The sequence below is a fragment of the Apteryx mantelli genome, chromosome 7 (assembly GCF_036417845.1).
Source record: "Apteryx mantelli isolate bAptMan1 chromosome 7, bAptMan1.hap1, whole genome shotgun sequence".
NCBI classification, from domain to species: domain Eukaryota; kingdom Metazoa; phylum Chordata; class Aves; order Apterygiformes; family Apterygidae; genus Apteryx; species Apteryx mantelli.
Genome location: NC_089984.1, coordinates 29,408,575 through 29,427,350, shown reverse-complemented (window position 1 = coordinate 29,427,350; position 18,776 = coordinate 29,408,575). Strand labels below are relative to the sequence as shown.

Here is an 18,776-nt window from a genome sequence, read left to right as displayed (position 1 = left end):
TGCAGTATTACTTACCCACACCCACGTACACAAAACCCAGCTAACTAAACTAACTTTTAGGTCTTGGAAAACATCGAAGAATCAAGGTGATGCTAATGAATCCTGCAGTTTTAAAGAACAGTCTTAAGCATCGGACTCTCCCCTGCCTCATTTTTTGAGGGAGAAATTGTTTGGTTTCTGCTCTTAGAGACATGTCTTTACCATGTTCGACCTCTGCAGATCAGACTCCGGTCCTTCTTGGCCACAAGGAAAAGATAATCAGCTAACTTGGAGGGCCTGGGTAGAGTCTGACTGTCTGCCAGACTTTATCAGAACACAGTTGGCACAGGAGCAGCTTTTCAATTCTGGGTAGCTCCAAGATTTTGTGTTTCCCTGCTATATTCCCACTTCTGGAGTGTCAACATGGAGAAAACATGCACAAATCCCAAAGCAAGAAATCAGTATTTCCCAGCGAGACTGCTGGAGGCCCTAAAAATGAGTTCAGAGCTTTGCTTTTTGACTAGGAGTAAGAACAGTTTATGGAGAAGTCAGGAGTTGCAGGGACAGCTCTGTACTCCCTCACTATGAATGATCACATCAAGCTTCCCAAGAGGCCATGTGCTAGTTTCCTTGGCCACGCTCCCCACACAACCTCTGCCTGGCACATGCTGACAAGACTCCCAGGCCGTGCATGGGTCCCCGCAGAGGAAGAGCCCCAGTGGCACAGTGCATTCCAGCTGTGACAGGTGAAGAGGGAAGAATAAGTTTGACACTCCAGCCATTGCAACAGAGGCCCAGTGGACTAGATTGCCTTGGCTTTTTTATTTGCCTGTCACTCAGGCTTTGACGTTATTGAAAGATCAAACTCCGTTGTGCCTGTTCATTACCTTAATCCTATTTTCTACACAGCTTTATTATCTCTTCAGGCTTCCTTGGGAAAGGCTGTCAGAGAGGCAACCCTCTCCCCCCCTGCCCCAGTCCATCTTCCTCACTCCTGTCGGATGCCTCTATTCAAGAAAGGCCAGGAGGAATGATGGGCAGGGGTATCACAACACAGCCTGCATCCTTCTGGGATACTCCAAAGGCACCGTCAGGTCACTAAGAAACATGCACCACAGCTGAATACACCTGGGCTGTCTTTCCCTCTCTAGTTTGTCCTTTGCAGGATGCGTCCTTTGCCAAGTCTTTAGTTTTACTACTTCAGAGAAAAAGAAACAAACTGTTTTATATTTGTATTTGACACAATTGACTCAGATGGACAATCTAAACTACACATTAAGGACAACTGTCCTCAGACCAGCCCTGCATCCCCACCAATCCCGCTCTACCTCCTTTCCTCAAATGTGGCTCTGCTGACACCCCTCAAGCCCCTTCTGTCACTGCCCCCTCCACATTCCCCCCCCTCCAGACCTCACCAGTTCACCCCAGCCCTGACGGCACTCCCTTGATAAACCGTGCTGTGCCACTCCTACCCAGAGCATACCAGTCTTGGAAAGCTGAGCTGCTGTTCAATAATCCTGTCAAATATTTGCTATCCGTCCATCACTACGCAAAACCCCCCAGGCTGAGAGTCTCAAATTTGTCAGCAGTTGAGTTTCATGTCAGGATTTGAGCCCAACATTTCCCCAGTTGCTAAGGTCAGCACCTTCACCAAACAGAAATTACTCAGTGGCCTCAAATCACAGGCCACAACAATTAACCTCTGATGCTTATTAAGACAGAAGGAAGACGACATGCCTAAGTCATTTCATTAGATAACCTCTCGCCACCTCTCACCTCTCTGAGCTACCAGAAACACCAGCCAGGACAGGATGTGTTCACCTTCGGCTTCTCATCACTACAGACCAGTGGGTGAATGGGAGGATGCAGGTCACCCTCTGCTCTCTTATGGCTCTGGTTAAAGTATGGACTGAGAGAGAGAAAAAGGAGGGTGTAATGGGTATTTTCTGACTGAGCATGACTAATGAGGAGAAACCAGATACAACACAAGCATCCTCATTAGGCAGCAAGGATCGCTGTATGCCATTAATTAGGAAAGCTGGGAAGAAACAGCACTGGAGAAAAGAGACTATATGTCCACGGAGGCTTCCTGACAATGGAGATGAGTATAGCTGTGAAACTAGACACAAGAACAGTCATTCCTGTGCTGGATATATATCTTAGTGAGCCTAAGCAAAGCCCATGGTAACAGCCAGTCAGGAAGAGGCTTACAAGAGCCAGCTGTTAGTCAAGGCGACCACTTCCATCTTCCATCTGGAGTAATCCACAGGGCAGCAACAAAGCTGCCAAGCTGAGTCAGGCTCACCTGAGACAGAAATACCCCACTCTAGAGGCTATGTTTAGGCTCAAATTCACAATTTTTCCTGGGACTCACTTCCTCACCCTCCAGTCTTCACCATCATCCTTTCTACTGCTCTGCAGAACCCTCCTGTTTCCTCTCTTGGGCGTTATGATCAAGATGACCCATTTCAAGTAGAGCTGCTCCCTGTTGTATCAAAACCTCCCCCCCCCAAACACACAGCCCTTTCCACGCCAAGTGGATTTTCCCTTCAGATCTCATCCTTAACCATCCTTTGCCTCCATGGACTAAAGGAACGATCCAATGCCATCTCCAGCACTGCATTTCTCATGATTATTCACTCCTCTCGAATCAAGTCACTCCCCATAACCTGGAAGTTCACTTACCTCTCAAAGTCCCAGATTCTCAGAGGGGAGGTGTGTCCACAGCAAGCTGTCCCTGTCACAAATGAGCTGTAAACAAAACAAAACAAACAACTTACAAATCTTCAAATCCTCGTGCTCCGAAGAGAGGCATGCAGCAAAGGGGAGAGGTGCTTTTGAGCTCTCTCAGTAGTTGGCCTGAACTTCTCAGCAGGCCATGACTGCCGAGAATCAGCAGGAAATATAGATGTATCTGCATGTGTGGAGGGAAAGTCTAGAACAGGAACAGCTGTACTTGCAATGACGCTTTCAGAACAGCTAGCACAGTACTCAGGACATTTCATATACTGTCAGCAAAACCATAAGCTACTGATAGACCCCATGGAAAACTTGCTGTTAATTTTCTATTTCACATCTTGCTTCTGCGTGCTGGCAAATTCCCAGCACAATCATGAACTGGCTGCAGCACCACAGGCCTAAAAAAACCAAAATGATGCAAATTGGAAGGAACCTCTAGAGGTCTCCAGTCCAACCTGCTCAAAGCAGGGCCAATTTTAAAGTTGGATCAAGTTGCCCTGCCCAGTGCTTAAGCACTCTCTACTAGAGACATCACAGTGTAACTCTCTTGCAACAATATTTGGCTCAGTTCACACTTTCCAACAGGGTCCATTCCAAAATCCTCTTTGGCAATACTGCATCCCTGCTGCATGTGCTGGCTCCAGAAGTCACCTGATAACCACTGGCCTTGAACTAGTTGATAAGAACTAACCCTTAAACTCAAGCAGCAGGAGCACTTGGGTGCTGCAGCTCTCCACACCACACTGCTTGCTTTGTGCCAGCTTCCTATCCTCGGTCTGAACAAGAGAAACCAATTCACACAAAGATTTCTAAGTAAGCTATAAATGACCTCTCACAAAGCAACATTTATTGCAGCTACTGAAAATAAAATGCCAGAACTATGTTTAAATCATTGCAACAAGGATAGCACGAATGCAGGAAACAGTCACTACTTTAAATACAGGCTGGCTCTATGCTTTGCCCAAACATCTTTCGCAGCATGACATAGGAGCTGGCAGCTGAAAGAGGAAAACAAAATAAGTAAACATGCCATGTCCATAAAAATAGCAATTTTTAAACATTCCTTTGATCCTCTACAACATTCTTCTTTTGAAGGTCAGAAGGTGTCTCCAAGGCTTTAATGCATGAGGAATGGGTTCTTGTAGTCTCCTCAACTTCTGTGAGGAGTACTACTGCTGGTGTTACTCCAGCAGCGAAGGCATGAACACACCATGGAAGTCCCTGACCAAAATCTGAGAGTCCAAGGGAAAGTCGCTTTAAAAGCTGATTCTCATTCCTGTGCAAAAGCCACAAGGGCCAATTAAGAAAGCATACAGCATTTTGCATTTAGACACAGGGTTTCTGCTCAATACCTGCCTTCCCTCCACCACAGTGCAGGACAAGAGGGAGCACTGCCCGTTTGCCAGTGTCTCCCATCTCAGGGGAGATGGGCAAAAAGGACTAGCTCTGACAGCTCGCCAGTCAAACCTCATGTCTGGAAAGCAGCACTTTGGTCAGGGAATCCCTCAGCTACAAAGCTAGGTGTTGGGTTCTGTCCCTCCCTCCCCAAACATAATCCATTAATAACTACTAAAGCCAATTACTGTGGTTAGAAACATAATAGCAGCCAGGGAGTCAGTCAAGCAGGCAATTGGGTGCTTAAGATTTTTCTTTTGGGGGACAAGCTGACTCTGTCCCAGCAGAGAACGCCCCCACATGGGAGACGGGCCCCTTTGTGCAGAAGGTATGCAGCAAGGCTTTGATGGTTGCCACAGGTCTAAATTAGCATGGAGGCACACCAACAGGGAGAAAAAGGTGGGAGGAACAGCAAGGTCTAATCTCTGCTCATGCTGTCAGTTCTGGACTTCAGATTTCCCTCCTCAGTCCTCATCCCCCACCCCTCCAAAAACTAGAGTGTTAGATGAAGAGATCTTTCTCTGGCATCACATACAGGCCTTGGGGCCACAAACAAGTCTTTTCTGGGTAAAGCTGACTCCGTTCAGTCAACAGGAATTTTGTCTCATACTTTAGCAGGATCAGGTTTGCAGGCCTTATCTTTAACAGGCTGGAGCCCATTAGCAAGCAAAGATAAGACTTCTCCCAGAAGAGCAGGGCACCTTCACTGCTAGGATTAGAGAGCAGGATCCACAAGGCACACACAAGGAAGCGGTGCCTGCGAGAGATTGCCAAAGCCTGAGAACGAACAGAACTTGAAGGCTGGATTCTCAGGAGATGACACAGGGCCCCTCACCTCAAGTCTGGTCTGCAGACAGACAGATTCAGCCCTTGGGCTTGTTGTGACTGAGCACCTTGCAGAGGTGCCAATTTCACTCCAAGCAAAAGGGCACCACACATCAGCTTTGGTAGGTGTGAGACAATATGTACATTGGAGCTAAGTGTGTAAAGTTTAGCTTCAAAATATCTTCCAGAGGTATATGAGCAGGACAGCATTAAGACTTACTTGCTCACTAGCTTTGTAAGTGTTACTTATTTTGCCTACCAATGCTTTCAAGAGTCAAAGAGACTGAGGAGAGACTAGACTGAGAAAAGCACAAGATGCCCTACATAAGTCATACCTGCACTAACTTTTCTCTGAAGTATATTGTGATACTACTGATATGCACAGATACTGACTAGATGGATCTAAGTGGTACACAAAAACTGCTATATTAAGTCCAAGCTTCAGACGGGCTTGGAGATGCAGAGCTTCTTTCCCCACTAAGCCTTCTCCTGCCCTGTGAAAGTTGCTGGTCATCATGACTATGAGCTCCTTCCAAGAGGCTCCTCTAAATGGAAGATAAGCACCAGTGCAGGGCTACCACAGCTAGGTATGTCGTCTTGACATGGCTTCCCTGGGAGGTAAAAGCAACAAGCAAGCCAATGTAGCATTTCTACCTCTGCTGTGCCAGGAAGGCTGGGACTCTGCAGAGCGCTTGGACACACACATTTCATGCTCAGCCTGCTTTTGCTGCCCAAAGCAAGGCATTTTCCAGCCATCTGAGATTGACATTCTTCTTCCCATTTGAAACTCTCCTGGGGGCGGGGGGAGGGAAAGCCTTCTCCATGCCACAGAAAAGGCGTCCCATTAGAGATCATCCCCCTCAACAGGAGCTGAGCCAGGGGATATGAGAGAGCGTGCATATTTTGGCAGCACTGTTGGAAGAAACACAAGAACTTCTCTCCATCTGACTGACTTGTGGCCATTACAGATCCCATGGCATTTCTGGCAACAGCAGCAGTACACTGGCTACAGTGCAGCGGGGATGATTCCATCCCCGCTCTCAAAATGCCGACCCCCCATTTTCTGCAGCCTCCTTCTTTACATCATCCTGGACAGAACACTACCAGATATGACTGCTGGGAAGAGAGCACTGCACATGGGTCCTTTCCAAGAGGTGCTGTTTGTCAAGAGGCGCTGTTTGTCAAGAGGCTTGGAGATTGTCTCAACTCCAGAGATGCAAATCCCGCTGTACAACACGTACCTTCCTCACTGTCAACCCAGCCTTCAGAGCAAGCACTGGCTGAGCTGGTGATTCTGGCTATGCAAAGCCATTGAAGGGACCTGGGTGAAACAGGCCCTTTCTAACCTTTTCTCTCTAAATTTTCACCATGCTTCAGGCTTATGCCCTTCCCCTGTACTGTAAACAGATTGCTTCCCAAGTCCTATTCTGCTCTTTGGGGATTTCAAGTCCAGAATCTGCCTGACACATGCAAGAGCCTGTTCCTTCCTCCCTCGCACGCTCCCCCGCCCCCTGGAATTGGACATCGTTGTTCCATTTTGGAGACTATTATATACGGAGACTCATCGGACTGGGAAACAAAGAAGTTATTACTTGACAGAGCCCTGCAGCTGGGAATGTGGAAGGCAGGGGGGAGAGTAGGGGGGAGCACCCAGGGAGACAGGACGGGGGAGCTGCAGTAGCATTTTGAAAGCAAATCGACAGAAAAGATAGCACGAAGATGGGAAACTTTTTTTTTTTTTTTTTTTAAGAAGTCTTAAGTAGGGTAAGAAAAGAAGGAGAAGAGGAAGCAAGTCCCAAACGAAGACGAGAGAAGAGGAGAGAAGGCAGTTGATGCTGACAGTGCTGCGGGTTAAGCACACGGGTCTGTGGGTTTGTGTAGCCTTTGATTCAGCACTGACACGCTTTGGCAAGGCAGGCCATCGGAGCTGTCAAATCCTTCACCAACGTGCCCATCAATTGTATTCAGCTCTCCCCGACCCGCACTGGCATTTTAATTACTGTTGGGTAAACTAATTTGTACAAATGAAGGCAACTCTGCCTAATAGAATATGCAAGCTCTCTGACCTCTGACAGGCAATGACACAAGATACAAAGGAGGCAGAGGAAGGCTTTTTATCAGAGCCTTATTACTCTCTATTACTCCAATTAGTTAAGCTCCAGTGCTCCTAATTGGGGGAAAAAATTGCAATTAAATCAATTTTTGATGGGCTGAAAGTGGGTTACCGAACCGCCCTGCCTGTGAAACACTGATATTATAGCAGCAAAGGTCAAAGTCTTTGTCGGCACCTGTGGGGCCCCCACCTCCCCTCTCTAAGCCCCTCTGTGCCCCCCCCAACACACACACGCAGCCCGCTAAGGCGAATCATTAGAACATGTCATGTCTTATCGTGGCCACCACCATCCTGCTAACCTCATCAGTTGACATCATTACGGAAGGCAACTCCTCCAGCATGAATACAGTGCTAAGGTCACACAAACTTGATGGAGCCCCTGCTGAAGAGCCCAGGACGCTGGGGAACAGACGCAACAGTAATGACATTGTGAAGGGAAGAGGAGGGGGGCAGAAAACTCAGTGCCATGAGTTTCAGCACCTCTAGCATGAAGCTTCTCCAGCAGTCCAGATACACACAAAGGGAGAGAGACAGAGAGAGCGTGTGGAAGCAGGTGCTCCTTCCCCAGTGGCAAGTCATTTGTGAAGGGAGAAGAAAAAAAGAGGGCGGGGGGGAGGGACAGAAAAGACAGATAAACAACATCACTTCAGCATTTCCTTCTCCACAAAGAAGCAGGCACCACTGACATAAAAAAGGTCCCACATGCCTTTGATTCAGGCAGTGCTGGACAAAGCCAGGATCAGGTGGGCAAGCAGGACTGGTGCCTTCCTTTCACATCCCTTGAGGACATGCTGCTCCAGACAAATCACTTTAGCCCTACTTTGCTCCTCTTGCAGGAGGACCAGAGTACTGAATCAAGCACCTACAGTATCTCAGAAGTAAAACAAGGCAGCTGGGTTATATGGTGCCAGCTCAGTAACTGCAAACTAAACAAATACATAGGCGTGTGCCAGCTGGACTACAGGCACAAGCACATTTCTGTGGATCTGCTTATGAAAACCAAGTTGCAAGCACTTAATCTTGATCCTGCAGGGAAACCAGAGCTGAGACCAACCACATGAACTGGGGTCTAATCTGTGTTGTAAACAACAGCAACCTCAGGCAGTTCTGCTTTTGCAGGGCCACCATCCAGGTAGAGAACCCACCTACAGTTCAGTGTGTATTCAGCAGGCACAACATTTGTGTTTTAAACCTCAAAGGCTACCCCTACTGTTTTAAGGCTACAGTCCTCTTCTCCAAAGCCACTAACAGAAAACATCCTAACCAAAGAGGAACTGTGCTCTATGAGTGAGCAGCAGACCACCCAGAACCAGGGTATGAAACTGGAAGACAAAGCAAGTCTGCAGGATCTGGCTAGGAAGAGTCTCCATACGAAACTAAACAGTCCCCAATGCTGATCACCTCTCTCCTCTACAACCAAAACCTTGCCAAGCTTCCCCCCACCGTTTCCCCAGTGTCTTCTAACACCACAGAGAACTCTTTAAAATCCTGTGAAATAAAGCTATTGCCAAGCCAATATAGGAAGCACTCATATGCTGTGGGAGAGATAGTACAGAATTACAAGATCTAAAATACTGATTAGACAACATTTTCTTAAGCGAGTATTCCTTTTAAACAGGAAAGTGAAGCTACCTGCAGGAAAATAAAGAAAAGAATTAGATCACTGTGGAACACACAGTATCTCAAAGGCCAAAATATCCCACTGAACCAGTAGTGGGGCTGTTCACCCACACTGTAACTTCCCAGTTCTACAGAGTTCCTTTTTCAGTAGGAAACAGGTTGAAATATATTTAAAAGAACGAAGGCAGGAAAGACAGACACTCAAAGTCAGGAAGAGTCCCTAAAGACTGGCCAGATTAGTCAGCCAGATGTGACGGCCCCAAGAGAAGAAGGTATTTTCAGCCTCCTTTGTTACTGAAGGAAGTCACTGAAGGTCTCATTCTCTCCTCCCTGAAGCTGGGAAGACTTTGCCATTGGGGAACCACTCCTTTATTCTTCTTGCTTCCAACAGCACAGCCTCAAACACATCAAAAGGAACAGAGCAAGTGACTAAAATCAGCTTCAGTTTGCCTCTCACTCTGAGCCCAAGCCCAGCAAGGTCCCTTGCCCCAGCAGGCTTCCTTGTCAGCTCGCTGATGAAAGCCTTTTTGTCCTACTTCCAGAGCACCATCAGCATCCAGACCAAGATGACAACCTTCTGGTCAGGAGCACCTTTGGTAGGCAAAAGCCTACCAAAAGGAATATCAGCGTGTAAGACAGTCACACCATCAGCACGCAAGGCAATCACACCAAAAGTCCGGCCACTGTTAATGGGGGGGGGGAAGAAAAAAAAAAAAAAATCACTGCTTTGTAGAATAGTAAGTGTGGTGAATGGAAGTCTGTTTAGAAGATAGGACTGGAAAAGCTGCAGAGGCTGATGGCACATGATGTAACTGTCCAAAACCTGAAATAACAAGGACAGGTTGCATCCAATTTGCCACAGTCCTGCAATATCCTTCTGGCTCTTGGCTCCACACTAAGTCTTTCCATATTCTTCAGTCCTCAAGGGCTCTCCTGTCCTTCCAGTCCCATGTACCATACCCTGCCACGCAAAGCTTCAGCTCTGGACCTTCAGAGCTTCATCTTCAGTGCAAGGAAAGAAGGACAAGGTACATCAAACTCTGACCTATACATTTTCTATTTGCATCACTGGCTGCTCTTCTAGGCTCAAGAATACCCACACTGAACTTTGTTAAAATCTTGTTTCAAGAGCCTGCTGGTGGCTGAGCGTTCTCCAGTCCCTGTACTATTCATCCAAACTCAGCGTGAGCATGTGTTTGGGCTCTCTTCTACAGTGCTCTGGAGCTGAGCTTACATCTGGGCCCAACTGCTTGCTTGCATGTACAATTGGTCTGTATTTAGACTTGATAACAGGACTAAGCTCACTTGAGCAAGCAGAGACTCATTGCAGCACAGCCTCATCTTTGTTCAGCATTGAATAACATTGAGAAAGAGAACCCATAGCTGGAAGCAAATGACCAGGCTTGTTCCACAAACAGACTGGAGAGTGTTGGCACATTCGTTGTTGCTTTCTTCAGTCTCGTGCGTATGCCACAGCATGTCCCTAGGCATCAGCCAGCTCAGGGTTGAACCACGCTCTTGATATGCATCGTAAATTGCACACAGAAAAGCTACAGAAGAACTCTGCCCAGTCCCCGTGGATGCTCCATCAGGGACTCAGCACAGAAGAGAAAACAAAATGCATAAAGAAGACTGCATGAATGCCCCACCATTTACAACCACTGCTGATCCAAAAGGAAATGCCGTGCTCTGGCAAGAAGCACTGGTGACACAGGCATGGAGAGACAGGCTAATAACTCACTCGCATGCTGCCTCCTGCACCAGGTGGACAACTGGAAAGTGGTCCCCAGGAAGGAGGCATTTGCATTTTGTACTGAAGAGCACTGTAGAGATGCTGGGTTGAAACAGAAGTCTCACATTTGAGGCAGAACACATGCATTTGAGAGCAGAAATGATCATGTCATTGTCTCCCATTTCATTTACTGCATGCATCGGGGTAGAGTGAAGTTCAGCTTCACCTCTCCAACCCTCCCACTTGGCCTCTAGCTTCAGGTCCTGCTCCAAACTTCAGAGACCCACAGATTGGAGGACAGAATAAATGCTTTTTTTAATCCATAACAGCCCAATTCCCACCCTGGTAGAGGAATCATCTCTACACTAACAAGTTGATTAGCAGGCACCCAACCTAGATACCTCCACCCTGCGTTCATTGCTTTGCTGTCTCACCCCCCATCATCTGCACGAGTAATGTCATATCCCTGCCCGCTGTCCACTACTTCATGAGCCCTGCAGCAGGTTCATTTTGTGAAAACAGGCAACAGCGTACAGAACACACGCTGCATTTGTTCTTCTGTGAAGAAAACCTGAGCTCAATGATATTAAGACAGAGAATCCACACAAGAGAGACATGCACACAGAGCTTTTTTTCACATGGGGGCATCCAACTGGAAAACACCCTTTATTAGACACTAAAGTGTCTACTCAGACAGTCCTGTGAGCTAAATACCACCCTCCTTTCCCCAGTACTCCACCTCACACATGGCTTTGGGCAAAAGGGAAGTGTTCAGGACATGACCGCACTCCAATTACCTCTAAAAGTTGATTGGAGGTCCTGGGTGAACCTTTTAGATATTCCCATATACACAGAATACACAAAAAATGCTTTCCACAGTGCTGCTGTCATTCTTCAGTTCCTCAAACAGGATTATCTTTGTGGCTGCACAAGTATTGCTACTGGGTTGATGTCATCCCTGCTCCTTTACTAAAAGGAAGGGCTTGAAAACCCATGTTTAACAATGTAAAATCCTTACTTTCATGGCATGTCCAATACTCTTCCCCCTCCCTCCCCAACCTCTGCATTTGCCAGGCAGGGAGTGGTTGTTCTGCACAGAGATGTCTGTACAAGGACTCCCTGCATCCCTAGCTCTCTCCAGTCCCAATTTAATCACCAACTGAAGCTCATGTTATGACAGGGGAAAAAGACTCCTTAACCAAAGAAGAAATGCCATCCAATATGTAATTCAGGCACTGGTCTGAACAACATGTACCAAGCATCATCAAGGGGACAGAAAGCCAGTGCCACAACCATTTCTCCTATGCATGCTTACCAGGCCTTTTTGTGGACAGAGCTCCCTTTGCAGGCATTCACTGGGGTTGCATCTTGGAGTGATTGTAGAGAAATGTAACACTGCTGAGAAATCACTTCTGAACCTAAACGCAGGACCACGTAAGAGATACATTTCTCTGCTCCACAAAAAGCCTCCTAAAGAATATCTGGGGACTCTACTGTGAACTGACCATCAAGTTGGTCCACAAGACAAGTTGGTTAAACACTATTACAGTAGAGTTATTTCAGCTTTCACTCATCACTGGACCAGAACCTTACAGGACATTTTTAATTCTCAGAAGCCATAACATTATAATGGCAAAAAAACAAAACAAAAAACAAACAAAAAACACTACTAAGGTTACATTTGTGTTTTGAAGAGTTCAGGTTTGGATGTTTTCACTTCTTTTTCTTTTGAAAGTGCAGGGAAAATAACAGACGATATCTGGACTGCTTTAATTATGCTATGCATTTTCCCCTCCAACATCACTAGGACAATCTCAGTCCTTTGCAGCAACTTCATCCCACACTCTCCTCTTGCTCTCCTCTACAGAGCAGCTATTCAAACTCTTGCTGCCTACAGATTGGCAGAGACTCCTGCTAGGTGCCCATGGCACAGCAGGCTCTATCCCAGACTGCTGCACATGCCATCAGCAATACAACACAAGAGCAGTGCAAGATGACTTCATAAAATCTCCATCTTGAGCAAATACACCAGCTCTTTCTACCCAACTGAACAGGAAAATCAGGTGGAACTCCTGGCTGAGCAGCACAAGAACGTGGTCCCCTGGATGAGATGCACACAAAGGTATTAGACACCAGACACCATCTGCTTGTGGGATAAGGCAGGACACCTATAGACCTCCAAGTATGTTGGGCAGATTTCCAAAGGCACCCATTTCTCACCCGTGTGCACCCTCACCTCTTGCCTTCACACCCATCACCTATCCCTGCCCTACTTGGCTCAACACCTTTATCCTTCCCCCTAGCCTTGTTGTGGAGGACACCCTGAGCCTGACCCTCAGCCACTTCCCAAGACCCAGCAGCTCCCTCAAGCTCAGTGCTCTGGGCCCACACACAGCCTTACAAGAAGCTCTGAACTCCAGCCTTTGCTTTCTCAGAGCCTGCCCAGGTGTAAAGCTCCAGCGATTCCTTTTTCTTTGCCATTTTCCCTCCCTCCTCCCTCTCCCCCTGTCCCCACCAACACTTTCAGGCCACACAGTGAGCCGGGAGGTTGGAGTACATGAGGACCACTGCAGCAGTTGTGTTGTTTCAGGCTCCCCCCCACCCCAAGACAATTTCTAAGAGCCATTTCTTACCTTCCCCTCCCCTCCGTGAAATGATTTCTGTTAATTGCCTGGTGGGAATCACTTATAGGTGGGGGAGATTCTCCCCCCACACACACACCCTGGCCCCTAATTGGCTTATTGAAGTTTTAACAGGGCTTTCACCTGGAGAAGCTGGTAATTATTCCCTTCATTCCCCTCTTGCTTGTACCTGTAGCTTCACACTTGGGGCCTGCCTGACTCCACGGGGGGGGCTTTGTTCCCTCTAACTACAGGCCCCACACAAATGGGCCCAGCAGCAGGAGAACACAGCAAAGTGGTAATTTTCAGCCTGGCGTAATTAGCCAAGGTTCTTTCAGCCCAAACTGCTGAATGGGGAGGGGGCTGTCAGGGAGGGTGCGCCATGTGGGAACGGCGGGATGGGGGCTGCTCTCAACAGGCGGACAAAGGCCTCTTGGGGGCTCCGATCTGGGGCGAGCAGGAGGAGGGGGCTGCAGCGGGACGGCCTGGCTGGCAGAGTCAGGGCACATTCAGCAGCGGGACATGCTCCGAGGAGGACAGCTCATGACATGTATCTTTTCCCTAGCTCTCAGAACAGGGCAGAGGAGGATGGGGAAAAAAAAAAAAAAAGTAAAGGAGAAAACAGATGCAGGAATGCAGAGTAGGAGCATCTGAAGAGGTGAGCTGCAAGCACAGATTCTAGAGAGCCTGGTGTAACCTCCACTCCCAGAGCAGGATTTCTAGCAGCACCTTTGCACCAAGACTGGGAAGGGCACCAGGCTTGCAGAGAGGAAACAGAAGGTCACAGATCCCAGATAGGATAGCAAGAACCATGCCAAGGACAACTCTTACTGCAGAGAAGGTCAGGGAAGACTCATTCACATCTTCCAACATCTGTCCAGAAGCTAGGCAACAAGCAGAGCTAGGAGGACAGCAACAAAGGCTCCAGGTTCTCTCTTTGCTGAGCCATTTCCTGCTAGCAAAGCAAAATTGCTTTTCTTAGCAGACCTTCACTTATGCCAGCTCCCGTTTTACTACAAGCTTCAGGTTCTGCAGAACCTACCAAACAGCACTTGCCACATGTGGGTTGGCCAAACCACTTGGCTCCCAGTGTATCACTCCTGCACTGTGCCTGAGCATCAGTTGTCTCACAAACCAGAAACCTGCATCCTGTGGTGAGCAAACACTTCTGCTGATACTCAGGGCTTGTTAGAGTTTAAGCTTTCTTTGAATGATCACAGTTTCCTTTGGGATAGAAAGTTTTGTTTTAGTTGGTCAGCTCCAGGGCTGTAGGCAAGTTAAACCTGCTCTGCTGATTTGGCGATCACAGCTCCAATGCACTGGGTCTCCGCATTTTTCTAGGAGGCCCAAACCCGATGAATTATTGTCTTCAAAATCTCATCTCGTATCCCTTGAAACTGAAGCATCCTACTGAAAAGCAAGAATTGCCCCAGTCTGAAAACTGTCTGCAAAGAAGAGCACAAGGTAAGCAGTTGCCAAGTCAAAAGGAGCCTTCTGCTTTCATCAGAGCACCAGTTACATATGACTGCCAAGTAAGCTGTAGGAGATGTAGTCACAACATTCCTGGCAGCAAGGAAAGGAGATTCATAGCGACCCAATACATAGCAAGGAGACAGGCAGCACAAACCCCCTGGGCACGGATTTGTAGTTTCTGGGCCATCTGAAAGATATATAACTGTGACCCAATCCCAGGGCAGGTTGTTTGCAAACTGGAAGAGCTACACGATTCCACCCCACAGTACTCTGGTTTCTCTTTGGATCATGTAAATCTTTCATCTTTTACTGAAGATTCTCACAGAGAGCAACATTCCTGAATTTCAACCCAATATTTTGTGGTCCCACCCAGGCTGCTTTAAGTACTTGCTACAGGGATGAGTTCAGCTAGATACTGTGTGCCCTCAGCTCATCTATACTCAAGACTTCTTTCCTTAAGAACAACTTTTGATGCTTCTGAACAATATACGTTCGACATGAAATCAATGCTAGTATCTGAGAAACAGAAACCAAGAATAAATATAAGCAGGCTCAAACTGACCAGGACGATTTCAAGGCTAGGCAAGGAAGTATGTCAAGCAATCCCCACACTCCTGCAAAAAGATACATCATGTTGCTTACTTGCATTCCATATCATAGACCCTAGAGTATCTGAGGTTTTTCTTCTCAAAACACTCCCTGGGGTAGGAGCAAGGGGAGATGTAAAATTAAATTAAGTAAAGGTTTCACTTCTCATCAGTTTGGAGAAAAGTCTGAATACATGCCTAAGTGTAGCAAATGCTTCAAGAACCGTAATACAAAAGAAAACCTCTCCTATTTTAAAAATCTTTCTCTTTTTTAAGTTTCGGGATTGCCAATGCTGATTGCAATATATTTTCAGCCATAGTGATTGGCAGAGTTTCCAGTAACAAGCATTCTTAAAAAAAAAAAAAAAGCACATCTATAATGAGAGCTTATCTAAACTTTTCCATTAGAACATATGACAGAAAATGACTTTTCAATAAGACAGCAATCCCTGCACACTGGTGAGGCCGGGGGGAGGGAGAATCCTTTCAGATTTGCCAGAACAACTAAAACCCAAGAATGTTTCAGTTTAAAAGTAGGGGCGGGAAGGAATCGATTTTCCTGGTACCACAAGCCATGACTTATTTTTGTCTTATTCCTTTTCTCACACACATGCACTCACACCAAATTCAAAACTTCCCAATTTAGGAGAATTTTGAAAAAAATTATCAGGATGGTGAGGAAGAACTCGCAACCAGCTCCTAGTTTCATCACCTTCTCAGTGACCTTCCCCCAAAGGGCAGCAGCTCTTACTCCACATAACGATGCAGAAGCAGGAGCTGTACTTGTCAGGTTTACAGGGGGAAAAAAACACCCAATCACTTAAAAATAGTGCTTGACTTTCCTCCTCTGCTCTACAATATTCAAACAATTTCCTAATGAAGTCTAAATGAGTTATTCTTATCCAGTGGGGTGGGGGAAAACAATGCTCAGAGGATTTTAAGAAGCCAAAGACCAGGAAAGGTGAAAGGGCAGAAGCGTGTGTATACACCACATGCCACACACAGAGAGATCCAGGACAGCGAGGCATGGAGACACAGGTGCTCTTGTGGAGGAGGCGAGCAAAGCCTCATCTGCGTTTAACTCAGCCATGAAATGACTGCTAGAGCTTTCCTGCTCTGATCATTCCAGCCCGGACACGGACACACTCGCAACAATCTCAGCTCACTTACCCTTAAAGCTCAAGGCAGCTCCCTGCTCTCTGCAAAGTGATTTGCTTCAGGGTTTTCATGCTAAAAGCATTTGAAACACGTTAACCATTAGTCCCTAAGCAACCAAGATCCTGAATGAAGCCTCTACCCTCCATCTGCAGAATCAGGGCATGTTTGGCTGCAAGCAAGCACCAGAGTGAGAAATAAAACCTGCCAGTCAGGCCAGAAAAGACAGTCCCAGCCCTGTATGCACAGCAAGACAACCAAGATCTCATTAAACAGCTGATCAGACAAGACACATCTAAGGCACAATGACGCTTAGTGGAGACCACTTCCCACACAGCTCCTGAACTACCCAAAAACCCACTGAGCAAGTTTTGCAGCAGCCAGAGCTCAAACCATCCTGACATCCTTATAATATAAAACAGAGGTTCACAACACAAGTATCAGTACTTCTTCAGCATCAGTATCTGTAGTCACAGCAAGGCAGGCCAAGAACCGGTGAATTCAAGTGACAATTGAAATTAGCAAGATGAAGATAGGCAAAGGATTAGGCAAAACAGGCAGCAGAGATAGGGAAAGGATGAGGCAGGAAGACAAGGAACAATTTATTATGATGATTCATGTCAATATACTGAAAAATAAAAATGGCACAGAAAATGGAGAAGAGAAAGGACTATGCTGCAGGATAACTGGAAGAAGCCCCTTCAGGCACACATCTCTCCTGAATCTGAAATGGAACAGAGGATTCCCTAAAACACACTATCCTTTTATGTCAGGAAAAGCCTGACAAAGGGATATTAAGTGTCCCACTGCGTCCTGCCTTTGGTAGGAAGCTGTCTAGGTGAGGCAGGACAACTGCTATCAGTCAGTCCTCCAGCACTTCAAGGAACAGAAGTCTGGAAGCTTTAGATGCACAGGCAGCTTTGTGGGCAGGAGTGTGAAACCAGAGTTTCCTCCTTTTTCTTCTATGTCCCCACCCCATTCCCAGGCACTCTAAGAGTTTAGGAAGTCTCATCCAAAAACACAGGATTAAAAGAACCATTTTTACCTGGCCAGTCAAGCACCCAGATGAAGAAGTGCCAGAACCAAGTTTGCTCACGCATTCTTCACTCAATAGAGCATTATTAAAGTGTCAGTATTTGATTCTGCAGCAGTTTGGAGTGTCTCAGTCAAAGCTGTCACAGATCTTTACCATGTGCATGCAAGGGCTCCAGTTACATGACCATGAGTTCAGGTTAGGCTGCATCTCTGTGCACCACATCTGGTCACAGGCTGGACTGGGAAGAAATAGTGAGCTTACCATGTCTAAGGGATGTCCAAATGCAAACTCTAGCCAGGGAAGCCCCAACCTCCTGAACATTATAAGCTGGGAAGGAACAGACAGGAAAGGAACAGACAGGAAGAGACATCTCTGTGCTTGCCTTCTTACCCTTTTCCCTAAATGTCCACTACTGACCACTGCTGGAGACCAAATGCTGGACTGACAAAGCATGACCAGAGGAATGTAAGAAATGCCCAACTTGGTCAGGCCACAGCCCCTCTGACCCACTGCTCTGTCTCCAGCAGTTAGTAAAAGGTGCTTTTTAGGGAGAGAGTGCAAGCCTGGCCACTTTCTCTGGTCTTTCTCTTCATACTGCCACAGTATCCACAATTGCCACATTAAGGGTTTTAGAGAGCATACCCCCACCTAGTCCTTCTACCAATCATTACGGACCTGGTATCCATGAATTGGCCAAATCCCTTTTTAAACTGCTGATACCATCCACCTCCATAACCTCCTGGGGCAGCAAGTTCTACAAGTTCACTACATGCTGTGTGAAGAAATACTGTCTTTCATCCATTTTAAACCAATCTTCCAGTATTTTCAGGTGTCCCTAGCTCTGATATTGCAGAATTTGGTTAATAGCACCTCCACACTCAAGCTTGTCCACTACTATCATATTCTCCATATTTCTTTCCAGGCTACTTTTACCAGAATGGCCTAATGGTGGCAACCAAATGTCAGCACATCAATAATTTCTGCAGAGTGCTTGACTTGGGACCAAATATGGGGGAAGACCACAAAAACAAGATACAAAGTAATTATAGAGCCATTTGTTTGGTACAGAGAAGCATCCCCCTGCTGTACCTTGTCTTCAGGCACACACATGACCTTGTTGATTCACTGCTCCTTTGGTCCCAAGACAAGTTAGACTGAATCGGTTGCTCCCCAAGCTTTGAGGCTGCAATCACTGTCAGTTCCTTCTGGGCAAGCAGGGACTCATATCACTGTCTTTACTGCTAATGCTAGAAAGACAATACAGTTCTGAGCACCATCAGGGTCTCGCAGCAAGAGAAAACCCGTTGCATCAGGCAGTCCTGCTGCATCCCTATCCCTTATTAAATCTGCCTGGATGTGCAAAGCAGGTCACCACACAAAGCACAGGTGCAAAACAAGACAGCTGCACCAGGAGGGAAAGACCAAGCACAGCAAAAGTAGTAGTTGCTGCTCAGCCCAACTTAGTCTATAATTGCTTCCTCTGATCAGCTAATTTCTTCGT

General features: G+C 46.8%; 1 protein-coding gene across 2 annotated transcripts in view; it reads right to left on the bottom strand.

The window, feature by feature from the left end:
* The window catches only part of FBXW4 (F-box and WD repeat domain containing 4), a 64,348-nt gene that overhangs the window by 13,417 nt on the left and 32,155 nt on the right, over positions 1-18,776 (bottom strand). Inside the window, exon 6 of one of the 2 annotated variants that reach the window (XM_013957636.2) lies at positions 2,665-2,730. The exons of the other annotated variant lie outside the window; for it this stretch is intronic. Within the exon in view, the coding sequence (XP_013813090.2) occupies positions 2,665-2,730 (66 nt within the window). The remainder of the gene's footprint in view (positions 1-2,664; positions 2,731-18,776) is intronic. 2 annotated transcript variants of the gene reach the window in all.